We start from the raw sequence: 16,196 nt of genomic DNA, 5'->3' as shown, positions 1-16,196 counted from the left end.
CCTACAGTATTATGTTATAGCAAGCCAGAGAAATTAGGTGACATTACTTGATTCTGCCCAATTTTGTTACAATGTGAACAAATCATCGGCTACAGGGATAAGCCTCGAAGAGCTAACACTTGGATAACAACCATTGACACCTTTGGAAGTGGCTAAACAAAAGTCTCAATGAGAATGCCTAGCTACCTACAGATTTGCCCGAGAAAAGGCTAAACTCATTGAAAATGTCTTAGACAATTTAGAGAAAACCTAATGAAGAATGAAGAAATATGCAGACCAACACCGAAACCTGTTGGAATTCTAGAAATGAGACATGGTTCTGCTGAAATTGACACCCCAAATTTAAAAGAAGATCACCGATCGGAGGTACCACAACGGTTGGTACAAGAATATGATGGTTTGTTCCAAGTGGTTAAGAGAGTAGGGGCAATGACATATAGACTACAACTTTCCAAACACATAAAGATTCATCTAACTTTCATGTTATTTTCCTAAACCTTATCATGGAGACGAGGAACAACACCAAGTGTAATGGGCATTGTCGGTTGTTCGAATTGAATAGAACTAACAAATTGTCCGAATTGGACCACCGAACATAAGGCTCCAATAGAAAAAATAGACACATAGACTTTCTTATACAGTGGCAAGGAGAAAGTGAAAAGGATGCAACCTGAGAATGAGATGTAAACTTATGACAATTTAAGGACCATAAAAAGGCTTACTTAGAAACCCACATGATGAGGATATCAGCTTCATCCAGTGAGGATGGGTGTGTCAGCAAATAATAATCAGGATATACACCTATGCATAGGTTGGCATAAGCACTTTGATGCTATATATGGGGCATGCAAAATAGTACTTCCGAATAGTCTCAAGAGATAGGGAAAAGATGAAAATTTCATGTGAACAATCATAATTCAGACATGGGTCCAAAAAACAAAGCTTTCTTTGATAGTAAGTTGAACATGTGCGCACCAAGCTCAGATAGGCCAAGCAAAGAGTGCACAAGCAAAACAATCAAGATATGTGCACAAGCATTTGAACGGTTGCCAAACAAGCAAGCATTATACAGAGGCACGTGCGCTAGCATTCAAACAACCTCTCAAGCATTTGTGCACTTTGTTCGGACCAAGCCTCTACAATCATGGGCATGACAGACAAGCCCTGAAACATGCACCCTGAGCAACACACACCTTTCTCGTTCAGACAATGAGCTGTGTGCACGAAACTCAGACAAACGCACAGGCTTGCTCAGATAAGGTCGCATGCAGCATAAACAAGCAAACATGCAAATGGGCATTGGCCTAGGTAGGCCAAACTAGGCTATAGTATTTGTATATTTGGGTAACCTGAAGCCCAAAGCAAGCCCTTCCAAGCCCCAAAATAAGCTCCTAGGACATGGTCAAAGGCCAAGAACATGGGGAAGGGAAGTGGAGCACAAAGATGACCCATGAAGCCAAAAATCTAGCACCAAGCATGGGTGGTGGGCAGAAAAAAGTAACTGACTGGATATAAAGTGACAAATGACATTTTTTCATGAAAGACACCTAAGCCATGATGTAGTTAGTGCTATAAGATAATGCCTAAAATTCGGGGATGTCCATTACTTGTATTTCCTATAAACAGAAGCTATGAAAGGTAGGAAAAGTACTGAAAAATTAAGTGTAAACACTTCCTGCAAAAAGTTTTGTATTCCTTTTTGTTATTTTACAAAATTGAATAGAAAATAATTTATTCATATTTTATTGCTATAACAATACAAACATATATACAAATTAAAAATCCTATATTAGTAAAACAGAATATTTGATTTCCTATGATTAAAATCCTATAATCAAGTTCTACCATAATTAAATCCCTATAATCAATCCTTATTATCTATATAACCTACTTTGATATGGTAGTATATAGTTCACATATTCTATAACACTCCCCTTCAAATTGAAGCATAGATATTAATCATGTCTAGCTTATTACAAATATAATCAATCTGAACCTCATTTACAACATTAATAAAAATATCTCCTAGTTGTTCTCCCGTCTTCACATGTTAACTAGAAATCAAATTTTACTTAATTTTCTCACAGACGAAATGGATATCAATTTTGATATGTTTTGTTCGTTCATGAAACATAGGATTAGAAGCAATGTAAAGAGCCGTTTGGTTATCACACCACAATTGCGCTAGTAATGAAATCTAAGACCAATTTCAATCAAAAGCTAATATATCCACATTATTTCACACACAGACTATGTCATTGCTTTATATCCTGATTTCGCACTAGATTGGGACATATCAAATTCCTTCCAACAAAGACACAGTAATCAATAAAAGATCATTTATCTATCTTGAAACTTACCTAGTTTATATCTGAGAAATATTCAATATGCATATGTCTATGATTCTTATATAGTATACCACGTCTAAGGGCTCCCTTCAAGTAACATAAGATCTATTTTAAAACTACCCAATGATCAACTATTGAAGAATATATGAATTGACTTACAACATTGACAGAGTATGCAATATCAAGACAAGTCACTGTAAGGTAATCTAATTTTCCCACCAGTTTTCTATATTTCTAAGGGTCATCAACCAATTCACCATTTTTTGTAAGATACAAATTATAAATCATCAGAACACTACATGGTTTAGCTCCCAATTTTTCTGTCATAGTCAATAAGTCAAGTACATATTTCCTTTGAGATAAGAAGTTTTTTTTGCTCCTCGTCACTTCAATACCTAGAAATCGAAGGAAGATTGGTCATTAAAATGTTTAGAGGTTTCATTTCAATCGTTCACTAAAGTCATCAATGATGAAAGAGAAGGCTACTTGATTGAGTTGAAGTCATTTAAGAAAAGTTTATCAGGACAGGAGGCGAAACAACTAGAAATTGGTAAACTATTAACCAAATTCAGGAACTTTTTTGGAAAATTCCAAGGACTTCTATCAAAACGAAATTGTGACCATCTTATCTGACTGGTTAGTGGAGCACAATTGCCTAGTTTGAGACCCTATAGGTACCTTCATTATCAAAAGAATGAGATTGAAAAGATTGTACAAGAAATGCTCTCTGTAAGGGTGATCCAACCAAGCATTAGCCCTTTCGCAAGCCCTATTATTCTAGTTCAGAAAAAAGATGATGGATGAAAATTTTGTGTCGATTATAAGCGCTGAACAGAATTACTATCCCTTATAAATTTTTGATGGATGAACTTCTAGATGAATTAACAGATGTACAAATTGCAGAAAACACTTTACGGATTGAAGCAGGCTCTATAGGCATGGTACAACAAGATAGATTCATACTTTTTGCAAAATGGGTTTGAAAGAAGTGAGAATAAGCTTACACTTTATTTGAAGAAGTAAGGAAATGACCTTCTATAGTTCGCCTATATGTAGATGATATGACTTATATGGGTTCATCACATTCTCTTGTAGCTGAATTCAAGTCTTGTATGATAAGAAGATTTGAAATGTCAGATTTGGGTTTGCTACATTATTCTCTTGGACTTAAGGTAAAGCAAATAGAAGATGGAGCGTTTATTTAACAAAGAAAATATGTAGGAGATCTTTTAAAGAAATTTAACATGCTTAGTTGCAAGATTGCAACAATACCTATGAATGTGAATGAAAAATTGCAACATGAAGATGATACTGAAAAAGCTAATGCAAAAAGGTTTAGAAGTTTAGTTGGAGGTTTGATTTATTTGGCTCTACTAGACCAAGTATTTCATTCTCTGTTGGTGTGGTTTCAAGATTTATGAATAGTTCTACAAAGTATCATTATGGAGTTGCAAAAAGGATTTTGTGTTATGTTGCTGGAACCTTGGATTATGGAATTTGGTACACACAAGTTCCAAAATTTAAATTAGTTGGCTATACTAATAGTGACTGGGCAAGGTCTTTAGATGATTGAAGAAACACTTCAGGATGTGTTTTTAGTTTTGAGTTAGGAGTTGTCACATGGAGTTTAAACAAATAAGCTATAACAACATTATCTTCTTCTGAGGCAGAGTATGTTACAGCTACATCTTCCTCATGTCAAGCAGTATGGCTAAAAAGACTTCTTGCTAATCTTCATTAAAAGCAAGAAGAGGCAACTGAAATTTTTTGTGACAATAAAGCCACAATTACAATGGCCAAGAATCCTACATTCCATGGAAGAGCAAAACATATTGACATTCGTTTTCATTTCATTCATGAGTTGGTGGCAAAAGGTTTGATTGTCTTAAAAGTCTGCAACATAGATGAACAGATGACAAATATATTCATAAAAGCTCTTCCATGTCATAAGCATATCTATTTTAGATCAAACCTTGGTGTATGCAATTTTGAATCAAGAGGGAGTGTTGGAGGTTAATTCAAGAATTGCCAGCTCAATAACTTAGTTGGACTTAGTCTTTGATATTGTTTCCAATATTAGATTCTTGCTCCTTAATTTTCTGGTTTTTATTTAGTAGGATTAGTGCTAATAAAATCTGATGTTTGTTGAAATTTTTTACATTTTTAGTATTGGTTGTAAACCTATTTATAGGCACTTGCGTTAAAGGAATAAAAAAGAGCAATGTGTTTAAGTTTTTTTCGCAAATTTGTTGACTTCTATTCTATTACTGTAGTGAATAATTTACATAGCTCTGCTAGTTTAATTTCCAACACAAACATATAGCTCCATATCCTCTTCCATTTTGGGCCGGTAGTAGTCTCTTTTTAGGAAGGTCAACATCTTTTCCACCCTAATGGCCCATCCACTATGGGGTCATATGTCTCCTTCAATAATTCTAACCGGAGTCCCCCACCCTTAAGGATGTATAATCTACCTCTCTAGGCATACAATAAATCATGATCCACCAATATTTTTTAACTACACCCTTTTGAACTTGTTTCCTCAAATTACTGTAAGTGGTATCCTCTTTGGCCTGTGTTTTCAATTTCTCAAGAAAATTGATTTGAACTTCGGTTAGGGCAGCAACATGCCCCTGTACTTCCTTGCAGCTGAGTGCATTTGCCACTTGGTTTTCGTTGCCTACTCGGTACACCCACTCAAAGTCAAACTCGGCCAAGAATTCTTGCCATCGAGTTTGCTTTGCCAATAGCTTCTTTTGAGTTTTGAAGTAGGTGTTGGCCACATTATTGGTCACCACTGTAAACTTAGTCCCTAATAAGTAATACTTCTAGTTTCCAAGACAATGTACAACGACAACCATCTCTTTCTTGTGGGCACTATAGTGCTGCTCAACATCCTTAAGTTTTCTGCTTTCATAGGTAATTAGATGCTTTTCCTAGACCAGAACTCCTCCAAAGGCTTTGTCAGATGCGGTTGTATGAACTTTAAAGGGCAAGTTGAAATTGGGTAGTCGTAAGACAGGCTCAGTTGTGACTGCATCTTTCACTCTGTTAAAAGCTTGCTGGCAAACGGTTTGTCCAGTCCCATTTTTTATCTTTTTTTAACAAGTCAATGAGTAGAGCAACTATCTTGGAGTATCCGTCAATGAAGCACCTATAATAGTTAGCCAATCCAAAGAAAGACTAAAGTTCGGTTACCTTTGTAGGAGAAGTCCAATCCACAATCCCCTGAATTTTGCGTTCATCCATCTGGATCTGCCGTTTACTAATCTATGAAAGGTAGGAAAAGTAGTAAAAAATTGAGTGTAAACACTTTTCTATAGCAAACTTTGTATTTCTTTTAATATCTATAAAAAGGTAGGGAATTTCTCGTATATTAAGCTTTATTATTCTGCATTTCTTGGTGTGGGTGTGTGCAACCTAGTGGGCTGACTAAGTGGGCAACTTAGTGCCATCATAAGGCTTAAAAAGTTCATATCAATGCTTAGCCTTGTGACACTATCTTTGTTAATGGTGTTTGTTGTTTGATATGAACTTCAAGTGATTAGTTTTTAATGTCCTATAGATATTGCAGTGACGATGTTGGATTGGGGAGAGGATGGAATGGCCACTTCTGCTATAACTGTTGCTCTCCAGCATCATTTCGGCAAAAGGTTACTGTGTGGCAAAAGCTTGACCACCCAAATGTTCCAAAGGTAAAAAGCCTTTTAGTCTTAGTTTAAGATATCCTGCACATTCAACTAGTATATTGATGAAAATATTTTATCCTTTTGCCTTCGTCCAATCTTTGTTGATTTTTTACTCAGATTATCATTTTCTACTTGCCAGTGTTGTTTCAAATTATAGCATTTAAATTGTTTGTTACAGTTTGTTGAAGTTTCAATAGGAACATCTAATCTTAAGATTCCTTCCCAAAGTGCTATGAATGACTACCATAATTCTATTCCTTCCAAGGCTTCTTGTGTTGTTGTTGAGTACGTTCCAAGTGGGACACTGAAGAAATTTTTAATCAGGAATAGAAAGAAAAAGCTTGCCTTTAAGGTCGTCATTTATCTAGCTCTGGACTTTTCTAGAGGGTGAACGCTGCATTATGTGCATTTTCTCAAACTTCTCAATTCTTGCTTTTGGGATTTGAATTACTATTTATATCTGTTTTGGTTATACTGTTTTAGGTTGAGTTAACTACACTCAAAAAAAATTGTGCATCAAGATGTTAAGACAGAAAACATGTTGCTCGATGCTAATAGAACTTTGAAAATCACTGATTTTGGTGTTGCACGAGTGGAAGCTGAGAACCCAAGAGACATGACTGGGGAAAGTGGAACCCTTGGCTACATGGCCCTTGAGGTACCAATTCTTTAGCAATTCCTGAAAGTTCAAATCATGGTTTTGTAAACTTTGAAATTATAACTACATTAACATTTTCCATACACTTGAAATCTTAATTACGGCAATAATACATTCTAATTAAATTGTTTCCATGTTTCTTCCTTTTCTTTCTGGTTCATGACTTTGCATTTCTTTGAAAGCTGGAGAAGATTTCTCCAGAATTAAGTTGTGTAGGTGCTTGATGGGAAGCCTTACAATTGAAAATGTGATGCCTACAGCTTTGGTACATGCTTATGGGAAATGTTATGATGTGCCTTATCCTGATCTGAGTTTCGCTGATGTTTTACCTGCAGTTAGACAGGTTTGTCTGTACACATTAAACAACATATATAGTTGCATCTCTAATGCGATCATATTGCGAATTTCTGACAATAAAGTCCTTAGTATCCAGACCTCAGCTTTGAACTTCAATTAACTTTTACTCTCACAAGTTAAATCTTGCATACACAGTTGAGATTTGGATATTAAGTTAAATGAAAATGCACATCAAATTTTGTGTTCCAGAACTTCCAACCGGATATCCCCAGATGTTGGCATAATGCGAAAATGCTGGGATGAAAACCCAGAAAAGTGGCCTGACATGGAGGAGGTGCTGAGGTTACTAGAAGCAGTAGACACAAGCAAGGTAGGAGGCATGACACCTGAAGATCAAGCTCATGGATGTTTGTGCTTCATTCCAACTCGAGGCCCATAAATTTGTTATAATTTTCATTTGGTCTTGTAGTCATATCTATATTTGTATCATGAGCAGTGCAGTGCAAATGAAGAAAAGAAACTCATGAATGAAGCAGAGAAGCAGTTCATGACTGCGCCTGAGGTTATATATTGATTTCTGTAATTCCTGAAAAAATAATCTTGCAACACAGATAAAGCAGTTGTTGGTTCCGTCTGAAATTATACTTGTTTCAATTGTATTGAAAATTAACATTCTATTTTTGTCAGTATTTCAGTTAGTTGCATGATACTTCTTATTTTCAAGTTCCAAAATTGTATATTAGTTGAGCTTTGTTTTTGCAAGGAAACAAGGATGGTATATAATTAGCATGAACTCATAAAACGAAGCCATAATCACAAGATGAATAAGCTGTTTTGATTAGAAAAAAGATTAATGTGTAAATCATAAGTCTGATAGAGGAAAGGCAAATTCTAAAATGATTTGAGTAGGGCTTCACTTCATAAAGCTATTTGATGTATTGTGTTGAACTAGTTTTTCGAGGGTTGAGTTGACTACACTAAGTAGGTGAAATCGTATCTAGTGAGTGCCCTTACAACTACTACAACTACTGCATTAAAGATTGGTTTCGAACCCATACTTTTATTTGGACACCTCGCACCTCTGCTACTCAAATTGCTAATGCATCTTTATTGCCCTTGCGGAGGTCCAACCGGAGTTGTTTTCATTGGAATGCCTTCTGTCAGGAGCAGAAATTGTGGTGAATTAATTACATTGTATGTGCAGCAAAATATATGACTTCATCAATGAGAAATTTGTGCTAAACAGATTAAGTTTACTCACAGAAACGAATTTGCATGGCAGCAGAATTCATCCTTAATGTCAGGATTTTCAGGTGATCCGTATTGTAAAATAAAAAAAAAAGGTGTATGCATATAAAAACCTGCTCAATTTGGCTACCTTCTATGATGTAAAGAAGAGGAATGAACTGCTTAAATCAGTTGCACGCTGTGAAGAGTTGAAGAGAAACCGTAATTTTAGCATAATTGATCCAATATTTCACTGGAGATTACAGAAAGCCACGCTTGTCATTAGTTTAGATTTTAGAGAGTAATTGATCCCATTTTTCATCGGAAATTACAGAATATATTGACTTTATCAAGATTTATGCATCTTTACTCAAAATATAAAATGGAAAATCCGAAGAAAACAGAATCTCACAAAAAGCGGATTACTTAAAAAATGATAGGAAAAATCAAAATAAAATAGAATCCCATAAAGAGTGGAGTGCATGTGACAGTAGATGACAAGTGTTACTGTATTAGGTTCGCCTTTTTACGGAAGAAAGAATGGATTTTTAATTCGAAGTTAAGATAAAAATGCCTTCTTTTTCGAATGCAAGTCTCATGCACACGAATTCTGATTCTAGAGAATGTGGGGATGTTTAATGGTAGTGTGATTAGATATTGGCGTTGACTTGCTAGTTGAAGCAGAACATTTTCCCGAAACAAACCCAATTTGCATAGCAACAATTATTCTCTTCTTGTTGCCCATCTGTTGAGTCTTCATCCTTCAACTTCATATTATTTTATTAGATTCTTTTTATTTTTTATTATATAAATTTTTAATTAAAATGTGAAAATATGGCATCTCTATAAAGTGAGAACCATTGTGGCGACATATAAGTCTTCCAGTTATTGAAGTTTACTCATCCAACTAAACTCTCACCGAACAAGAAGTCAGATGGAACAAGGGAGCGCCGAAACCATGTCGTCGTTAATGACGGATTTTTTGCGGAAGGTGGGTGGAACCGCCGTGATAGATGGTGGACTTGCCACGGAACTCGAACGTTACGGCGCTGACCTCAACGATCCTTTGTGGAGCGCCAAGTGTCTTCTCACTTCCCCTCACCTCATTCACCAGGCACCTCTCTTTTTCTCTTCTTTTTGGCAATATGAAATTTACAGTTTCAGAATTAGTCCTTGTTTTCTCAATTTTTATGTATAATATTAATAAAATCAATTGAAGCTTAAACAATCAAACAATTACATATTAACATTCAAGTAATTCGAGCTGTGATGATTGTTTCTTTTTGTCTGCTAAACGGACCAGGTGCATTTGGACTATCTTGAAGCTGGTGCAGATATTATAATCACAGCGTCGTATCAGGTGTTAACAGCTCTTTGTCTCCCCGTTCATGGGTTATTCTTGCTGTTTTTTGACATTAACATATGGGTTAACTTGAATATGGATTGGACAGGCCACCATCCAGGGTTTTGAGAAGAAAGGCTTCTCTAGAGAAAAAAGTGAGGCCATGCTCAGAAAATGTGTCGAAATCGCTTGTGAGGCACGTGATATGTATTATAAGAGATGCAGTGAAAATGCTGGTGATGGCATTGGAGAGAGTAGAGTTCTTAAACATCGTCCAATTTTAGTTGCAGCATCTGTGGGAAGTTATGGAGCATATTTGGCTGATGGATCTGAGTACAGGTGAGTCAAGGCTGTCAACTGAATTTATGACTTAAGTAATGTGCAATGTCTTAATTTTTCATGGTACTATCTCAATCTAGTAGTTTATCATTGGAAAGTGCTAGTTCTTGTAGTTGCAGGGATATTGGTTTTTATTTCTGTTAATGTTTGTGGAATAATTCTAGGATTTTGTTACCTACCATTCAAATTTGGTGTGATCTCATATATATATATTTTTTCTTTTAGGAGATTTAGTTTTCAAGGTTAGCATATATATTTTCCTATTATGTAATATTGTATATTAATTATTTTGATTTTTTTTACTTTATTTAGGATTTAGAACAAATATAAATTATGAAGATAACTGAAAATACAAGAAATACAATTCTATTCATTTTTTTTTTAATTTACAATGTTCTTTGTGGAGCTTTTTGTGCTATGCGCTTTTTGTAAAATGTTTAGTCTAAAGCATGATCATATCATGATCCAGAAATTGTATTTTTAAGGATCACAGTATTCTAATAAAGTTATCTGGGGCTGCAGTAACACGGACAGGAGCTGATGCCATTTGTTCTTATACAACCAAGTTCTTTTCCAGTAATCCAAATCATGGATGAAATCCCAAATTAAATTTGCTAGCTTCAGTTTTGTATTATTCCATTGTGTGAATCGAACTCCATGAAAGTGAACTGACACTTTATCAATCATCTGCTTCTTATGTTGTTGCTGTCTCTATTTATAGTGGAAACTATGGCAATGCAATCACTCTAGAAGTTTTGAAAGATTTTCATCGCAGAAGGGTTCAGATACTGGTGGATTCAGCCCCTGACATCCTAGCATTTGAAACAGTTCCGAATAAGCTTGAAGCTCAGGTATTGGCCACATGCTTGTGGGTGTTAGATCATGTTTTAGTTTCCCTCTTTTTTTTTTTGGTGTTCCGTAAAAGTTTATATTTATGGATATGTTGGGTAAGCTTCTGTCATATTGTTGCTCTGAATATCTTTATCCACAACTGGCCAAAAAGTTTTGAGTTTGTTCTATAAAGCCTCTGGTTTATAATTTCGTTTCTGTGTATTCTTTGTAAAAAGATTAAAGTAATTACAGCATAGCTTAGTATTATCTTTGTCAGTAGAATACTTTATCTATGCTTTCCAATTTTAATTGCTTGAGCTCAAATTTCTTATTGAGTCAAAGCTTGAGCCATGGAAGACTGTAGTAAATGACCATGAGAATTTTTTCTGGCTTAAAAATTATTCTGCTGTAATTTTTTGTTCATTCTTTTTAAGTATGCTCTGTTCTTGCAGGCTTATGCTGAGCTATTAGAAGAAGAGGACATAAAAATTCCCGCTTGGTTTTCTTTTAACTCTAAGGATGGTGTCAATGTGGTTAGTGGTGATTCTATACTTGAATGTGCTTCAATTGCTGAATCATGCAGAAAAGTAGTTGCTGTAGGAATCAACTGCACACCTCCTAGATTTATTGATGGGCTGATTTTGGCTATTAAGGGGGTATGGATTCTGATCTTCTGTTGATATTACCAATCTACCAGAATTTTTATCTTGTTTAGTTCGAGTTTGTATTGGTACGTTGTAAATTTTAAAGATTCTTGTTGATTGCTAATAGTAAAAGAGTTGCATGTTTGTTTCCTTTTCTATTTCCTTCATTGTAAAGGTATATGTTACAGTAATGTATGAATCTGTGGTACCCTAATTTGTGGAAAATTTACTTCTTGAATGATGTCTTCAGGTGACTACTAAACCGATACTCATATATCCCAACAGTGGCGAATTTTATGATGCTGATCAGAAGAAGTGGATGGTGAGTTTTGTTTTGGTAAGAATGTTAATTTCTGTATACCTCAATGGCAAATGATTAAGAAATCAATTTGGTGGGATAGGCCGACCGTTGAGTTTACTTTATGCTCACATCTCACTCTGTTAAAATAAGATTGGGAGATGCCGCTATATTTATTGGAGTAGGTAACTAAAAACAGAGAACATTTTTTGTATTTTCTCATCTAATAGTAATACCGTAGGGTTGCAAGCTAAGGGAAAATGTACTTCTCATCTTTTATCAGAAGTCTGTGTCATAAGCATTGACTTAAAAGGTTTCAATAATGGCTATGCGATACCAGGGTGAATATAACTTCACAGTTATTTTAATGGGTATAACTGGCTGAGTTGATGTAAAAGTTTAGCTTTGGAAAACAATACACATGAAATTACCTCGTTTTCTTTCCTCTTGTTATTTGTACTACTGATCAATTAGTTTAAATCATTCTATTATGCACTATATGGACAAGCAGAAAATTTCTTTATTTCCTATCATAATATTTTGAGTCGTCTTTGATAAAATTTCCTATTCTTCTGAATATTCAAAAATGCAGCAAGTTCATTTTTGGTTAACATTGTATCATGCCAAACCAACTTACTTTGCTCGTGTTTTTTGCAGCAAAACACTCGGGTTTCAGATGAAGATTTTGTGTCTTACATAAGTAAATGGTGCGAGGCTGGGGCTTCCCTTGTGGGTGGTTGCTGTAGAACAACTCCAAATACTATCAGAGCCATATACAGGACCCTTGCCCATAGATCTCCTGATGTGCCCTTGTTGCAACCACAGTGCTCATGAAGAGAGTAGAGATAAATCGTGCCGGGAGGCAGGAGGGATTTTAATTACTTGAGCTTTTATAGCTTTCCCATTCATTTGACAGCAGAATGTGAACCTGACTTCAGACCTTGTGCTTAAAGATTTCTGCTTTCAAGAATGAGGTTTAGGCAGTGCATCTGTATCATCTTTTGAGAAGTAAAATTGCCGATAATTGCTTATGTACGGTACAAACATCCCATATAAGTTAATGCTTGGTCCAAACTCCGAATGAAGTTGCCTTTTTGTGATTTCTTTGAGTAGTTATTAGGACTGTTTTATTTCATATTAATGTGCTAAAGTTCGTTCTGTTCTGGATTAATTTACATGGTCATTAGAAACTATATTTGGTTGAAGTAGCTACAACTTCATAGTGTTCTGCAGAGAACCTGAAGATACAGGTGATTGGGAGATCACAACTATATAAAATCCCAACAAATAATGGCCAATGGTGCGTCTCGGTTTTTCAGAATTTGGATCTACTCTCGAGTTACCGCTCCTTTTTTGGGAGAGGCTGAGTCTATATAATGCCCATATTTAAATATGGTTATCGTAAACATCGATCCTGCTCTCAAATTCACAAAAGTCTATCAGGTTGGCCAAAAGACCCTTCTGATTTACAGAATTAGAGTTAAAATTTGAAGATCATTCTTCGCCGCACTAGCTGCTTCTGTATCACATAGATCACTAAGAAAAACAGATCTGCCTTAAGGCTTTGCATATTCCTCAAGTTTCTCACACTAAACCATGAGGCCAACCTTTCATTTACATATGGGTCCTAGTTCGGCAAAAATAATGAATCAGACTGCATTAAATTTCCCGTGCACAGGGGTCAGTTTATATTTTCTAGTTTCCTGGATACTCATTCACATCTATGCAATGCAGCACATTTGTAGAGCAAGTAATCCTGAGAAATATTAATTACAAGTTACAGCACAATTTTTGCGGCAATAAAGGTTCGAAATGATTAGGCCACGACAAGCATTATATTCAACAAAAACATGTTTGTAAGCATCAGATCATGTGTCAAACCCAGAATAAATACCACTTTCTCTTAACAACCTCTTCTCTTCTTCAACATAACTCTTCCCCCGGCTAGCTTGACCAAGCTCTCTTTTTCTCTTCTCCTTCTGGGAGAAAGAAAGGTTCTTCTTATCCTTCTCCTTCTGAGTTTGTACATATGTCAAGGGCACTTCAACTGGCACAGCAGCTCTTGTTTTTTGTTGTTCTTGAGAGGATTCTTCAAACTCTTTAGCTTCGCGATGTTCTCTGCCAGTAGACCAAGACCAGTCTTGTTTCTCATCTTCTTTAGGTGGGGGCACTTTTAGAACTGATAGTCCACCTTTATAGCCATATTGCTTCAATGCTTCATAGTCAACACTCTTTTTCCCTCCAGAATTGACTGTCAACAGGCAGCTGAAAATTCATAAATATACAAAAAGTGTTTGTGGAAGAGCAAAGGCAGCAATAAAGATGGCAACAGATCCACAATTACACCAATTGTGCTCTAAGAGCCTTCTTCATCCAACATTAAGTAACTTATAAATAGGAATTATATGATATATACACCATTAACAAGTTGAAAAAAAACACACACACCTTACCGTATAATCATTCAAGAGAATATATTATCATTTTTATAGAAAGATTTCAATAATTTTCTCCATACAAATTCAAGATTCTAAAATGCCAATTCTTAAAGACAGTCAAAGTCCATATAAAAGTAATACTCTACAGGTTTTCCAGTATTTACCAGCTAATTTATGTAGTTATAGTTATTGCTTCCCAATCTTTCTCACATCAACAGTTTGTTCAATACAATATCGGTCCATTGAGTGCGTTAGCCAAGAATTTTCTACTGACAATGAAAATTTGTCCAAAACTAAGCAGAAAGGACCATTTAAATATTCTTATATTTGAGCTCAAGCACCAAAAAAAAAAAAAAAGAGTCCATTATGACACGGTCGATTGATCCAACATAACAAATAACCAAGCAAAAAAATTTCCACAATAAGGTCTGACAATAAATTCAAAGTCTTTATAAACTAACAACCACTTCAAATTACATATTAAGAATATTTAGAGTACATAAATCACTCAATTTACTTCAGAATGCTTCGCATTAGCTATGAACAACCACAAGCAATGCAACCAATTAAATAAACGTTTCCAAATCCTAAAGAATAATTAGATAAATTAATAATTTTATCCCAAATCAAATACCAAAGTAAGATTACTTTACACCAAAAAAATGAAATAAAAACAAAACCTTGAGAGGTTTTTTTCTTTGGCTTGGCAACATTGTCATCAACTTCAGCATCTGAGTCTGACGATGACGATGAATCATCATCCTTATCATTCCATGCCCTTTTCATTTTGTAATCCTAATTAAACAACAGACGAGTTTTTAGACTCCAATGAGCGTTAGGGTTTGCAACTCAGAGCCAGAAGGGCTAAACTGAAAATCGCTCTTCTAATCGCCGATATTTAGAGAAATTGCCTGTGGTCCAATAAAATATGAAAACATCATTGTAATCCCTGTTAGGCTGTTCGAGTTAATTTAAAGAGTAAAAATATTATTTTATTAATATATTTTTTATTATTTTATTAAGTTGATAAGTAATAAAATTTTGTTACGCTAGTAATATTTTATTATTAATAGTAATATGATAAATAATATAAGAAAAAATTTGATTATTATATTCATTTTAGAGATTAAAAAAGTATAACATAATTTTATTTTTATTATAATTATATCTTTATTTATTATTTTTTAAGATAAAAATAATCGTATTTTCAATTAACACAATAAATAACATAAAAAATATTTTAAAATAATTAAAGTCAAGATATTTAAGTAAAATAATGTATTTGTATTATTTTATTACCTTTAACTAAACATAATAATTATTTATATCTATAAATTTTTATCAAACATAATAATAATAATTTATTTCTAGTAATCCTCAAAGTAATTTATTTTCAAGATAATTTCTCAATTTTAGTAATAAAATATTTCATACACTAAATATCTTCTAAGTATTTTTGGATTGGACTTTACTGGATTAAAGGATAGATCAACCAATCTGCCATCTAACAAACTGTTAACATTAATATGATATCAATATAACATTATTAAAATTTTAAATTGAATTTTAATTATATTGATACCAACATGACAATTTGATCAGTTTGACCTAATAATTGAATAATAATCTGATAAGATTTATTTAGTTTAATTTTGAATTAATCTTGTTTGATGAATGAAATGTATTGTAGTTATGCTTCTAACTAGATTTATCATCAATTACCAATTAATCAACCAATTCGATTTGAATTTTAAACATTACTATTTCTATGAAATTGAAAAATATTTTTACATTCTTATTTGCAATAATATATAGAATAAAATTTAGAACTCTAGAGGCTAATATATTAAAATTACAACGAGGCAAAAAAAATGAAAAAAAAAAAGTAAATATAATTTATATATGGTTTAAAATGTTTTCATAAATAAAATTAAATATTAAAATTCTTACCTTCAAAACTAAACTAGAAAAATCCTTATATAGAATTTTATTTTATAATTAGGTTGTCCTGTTTTCTTTTCCTAGAATTTTATTTAGAATTTGTAAATTAAAATGTTTTTTATATAATTTTCTTTCTTGAAAACA

General features: G+C 34.0%; 2 protein-coding genes and 1 long non-coding RNA gene across 6 annotated transcripts; 2 read left to right on the top strand and 1 right to left on the bottom strand.

Moving 5' to 3' along the window:
• Window positions 1–4,865: 4,865 nt before the first annotated feature.
• On the top strand, window positions 4,866–7,679 carry LOC123223194. Of its 3 annotated transcripts, none has more exons than XR_006503767.1 (5): window positions 4,866–5,627; window positions 5,923–6,043; window positions 6,521–6,695; window positions 6,956–7,038; window positions 7,242–7,679. It is a non-coding gene; the product is annotated as an uncharacterized LOC123223194 (long non-coding RNA). The 3 variants fall into 3 exon arrangements; XR_006503766.1 differs by having other exon boundaries at window positions 6,878–7,038; XR_006503765.1 differs by having other exon boundaries at window positions 6,521–7,038.
• A 1,087-nt stretch (window positions 7,680–8,766) lies between these two features.
• On the top strand, window positions 8,767–12,773 carry LOC123222704 (homocysteine S-methyltransferase 2). 2 transcript variants are annotated; one of them, XM_044645611.1, is made up of 7 exons: window positions 8,767–9,333; window positions 9,523–9,579; window positions 9,671–9,900; window positions 10,622–10,751; window positions 11,184–11,387; window positions 11,626–11,712; window positions 12,331–12,773. In XM_044645611.1, the coding sequence occupies exons 1-7, from the start codon at window positions 9,154–9,156 to the stop codon at window positions 12,505–12,507; spliced, it is 1,065 nt and encodes a 354-aa protein (XP_044501546.1). In that variant the 5' UTR covers window positions 8,767–9,153; the 3' UTR covers window positions 12,508–12,773. The 2 variants fall into 2 exon arrangements, with proteins under 2 accessions (XP_044501546.1, XP_044501547.1); XM_044645612.1 differs by having other exon boundaries at window positions 8,772–9,333; window positions 11,626–11,697.
• A 531-nt stretch (window positions 12,774–13,304) lies between these two features.
• Window positions 13,305–15,010, bottom strand: LOC123223778 (protein FAM133). Its single transcript, XM_044647136.1, has 2 exons — window positions 14,792–15,010; window positions 13,305–13,924 (listed from the first exon to the last, which is right to left on the bottom strand). Exons 1-2 carry the CDS (start codon window positions 14,895–14,897, stop codon window positions 13,542–13,544), a joined length of 489 nt encoding a protein of 162 aa, XP_044503071.1. The 5' UTR covers window positions 14,898–15,010; the 3' UTR covers window positions 13,305–13,541.
• Window positions 15,011–16,196: the final 1,186 nt, after the last annotated feature.

This window comes from Mangifera indica, chromosome 8 (assembly GCF_011075055.1).
Source record: "Mangifera indica cultivar Alphonso chromosome 8, CATAS_Mindica_2.1, whole genome shotgun sequence".
NCBI lineage: Eukaryota > Viridiplantae > Streptophyta > Magnoliopsida > Sapindales > Anacardiaceae > Mangifera > Mangifera indica.
This window is presented reverse-complemented; position numbering and strand designations above follow the sequence as displayed.

Bases quoted from the DNA above. Each gene is read 5' to 3' on its own strand.
- LOC123222704 (XM_044645611.1), top strand. From the start codon at position 9,154: ATGGAACAAGGGAGCGCCGAAACCATGTCGTCGTTAATGACGGATTTT. The intron at 9,334-9,522 runs GCACCTCTCTTT...TAAACGGACCAG, and splicing joins CCCCTCACCTCATTCACCAG to GTGCATTTGGACTATCTTGA. The intron at 10,752-11,183 runs GTATTGGCCACA...CTGTTCTTGCAG, and splicing joins CGAATAAGCTTGAAGCTCAG to GCTTATGCTGAGCTATTAGA.
- LOC123223778 (XM_044647136.1), bottom strand. From the start codon at position 14,897: ATGAAAAGGGCATGGAATGATAAGGATGATGATTCATCGTCATCGTCA. The intron at 13,925-14,791 runs GTTTTGTTTTTA...GCCTGTTGACAG, and splicing joins AAAGAAAAAAACCTCTCAAG to TCAATTCTGGAGGGAAAAAG.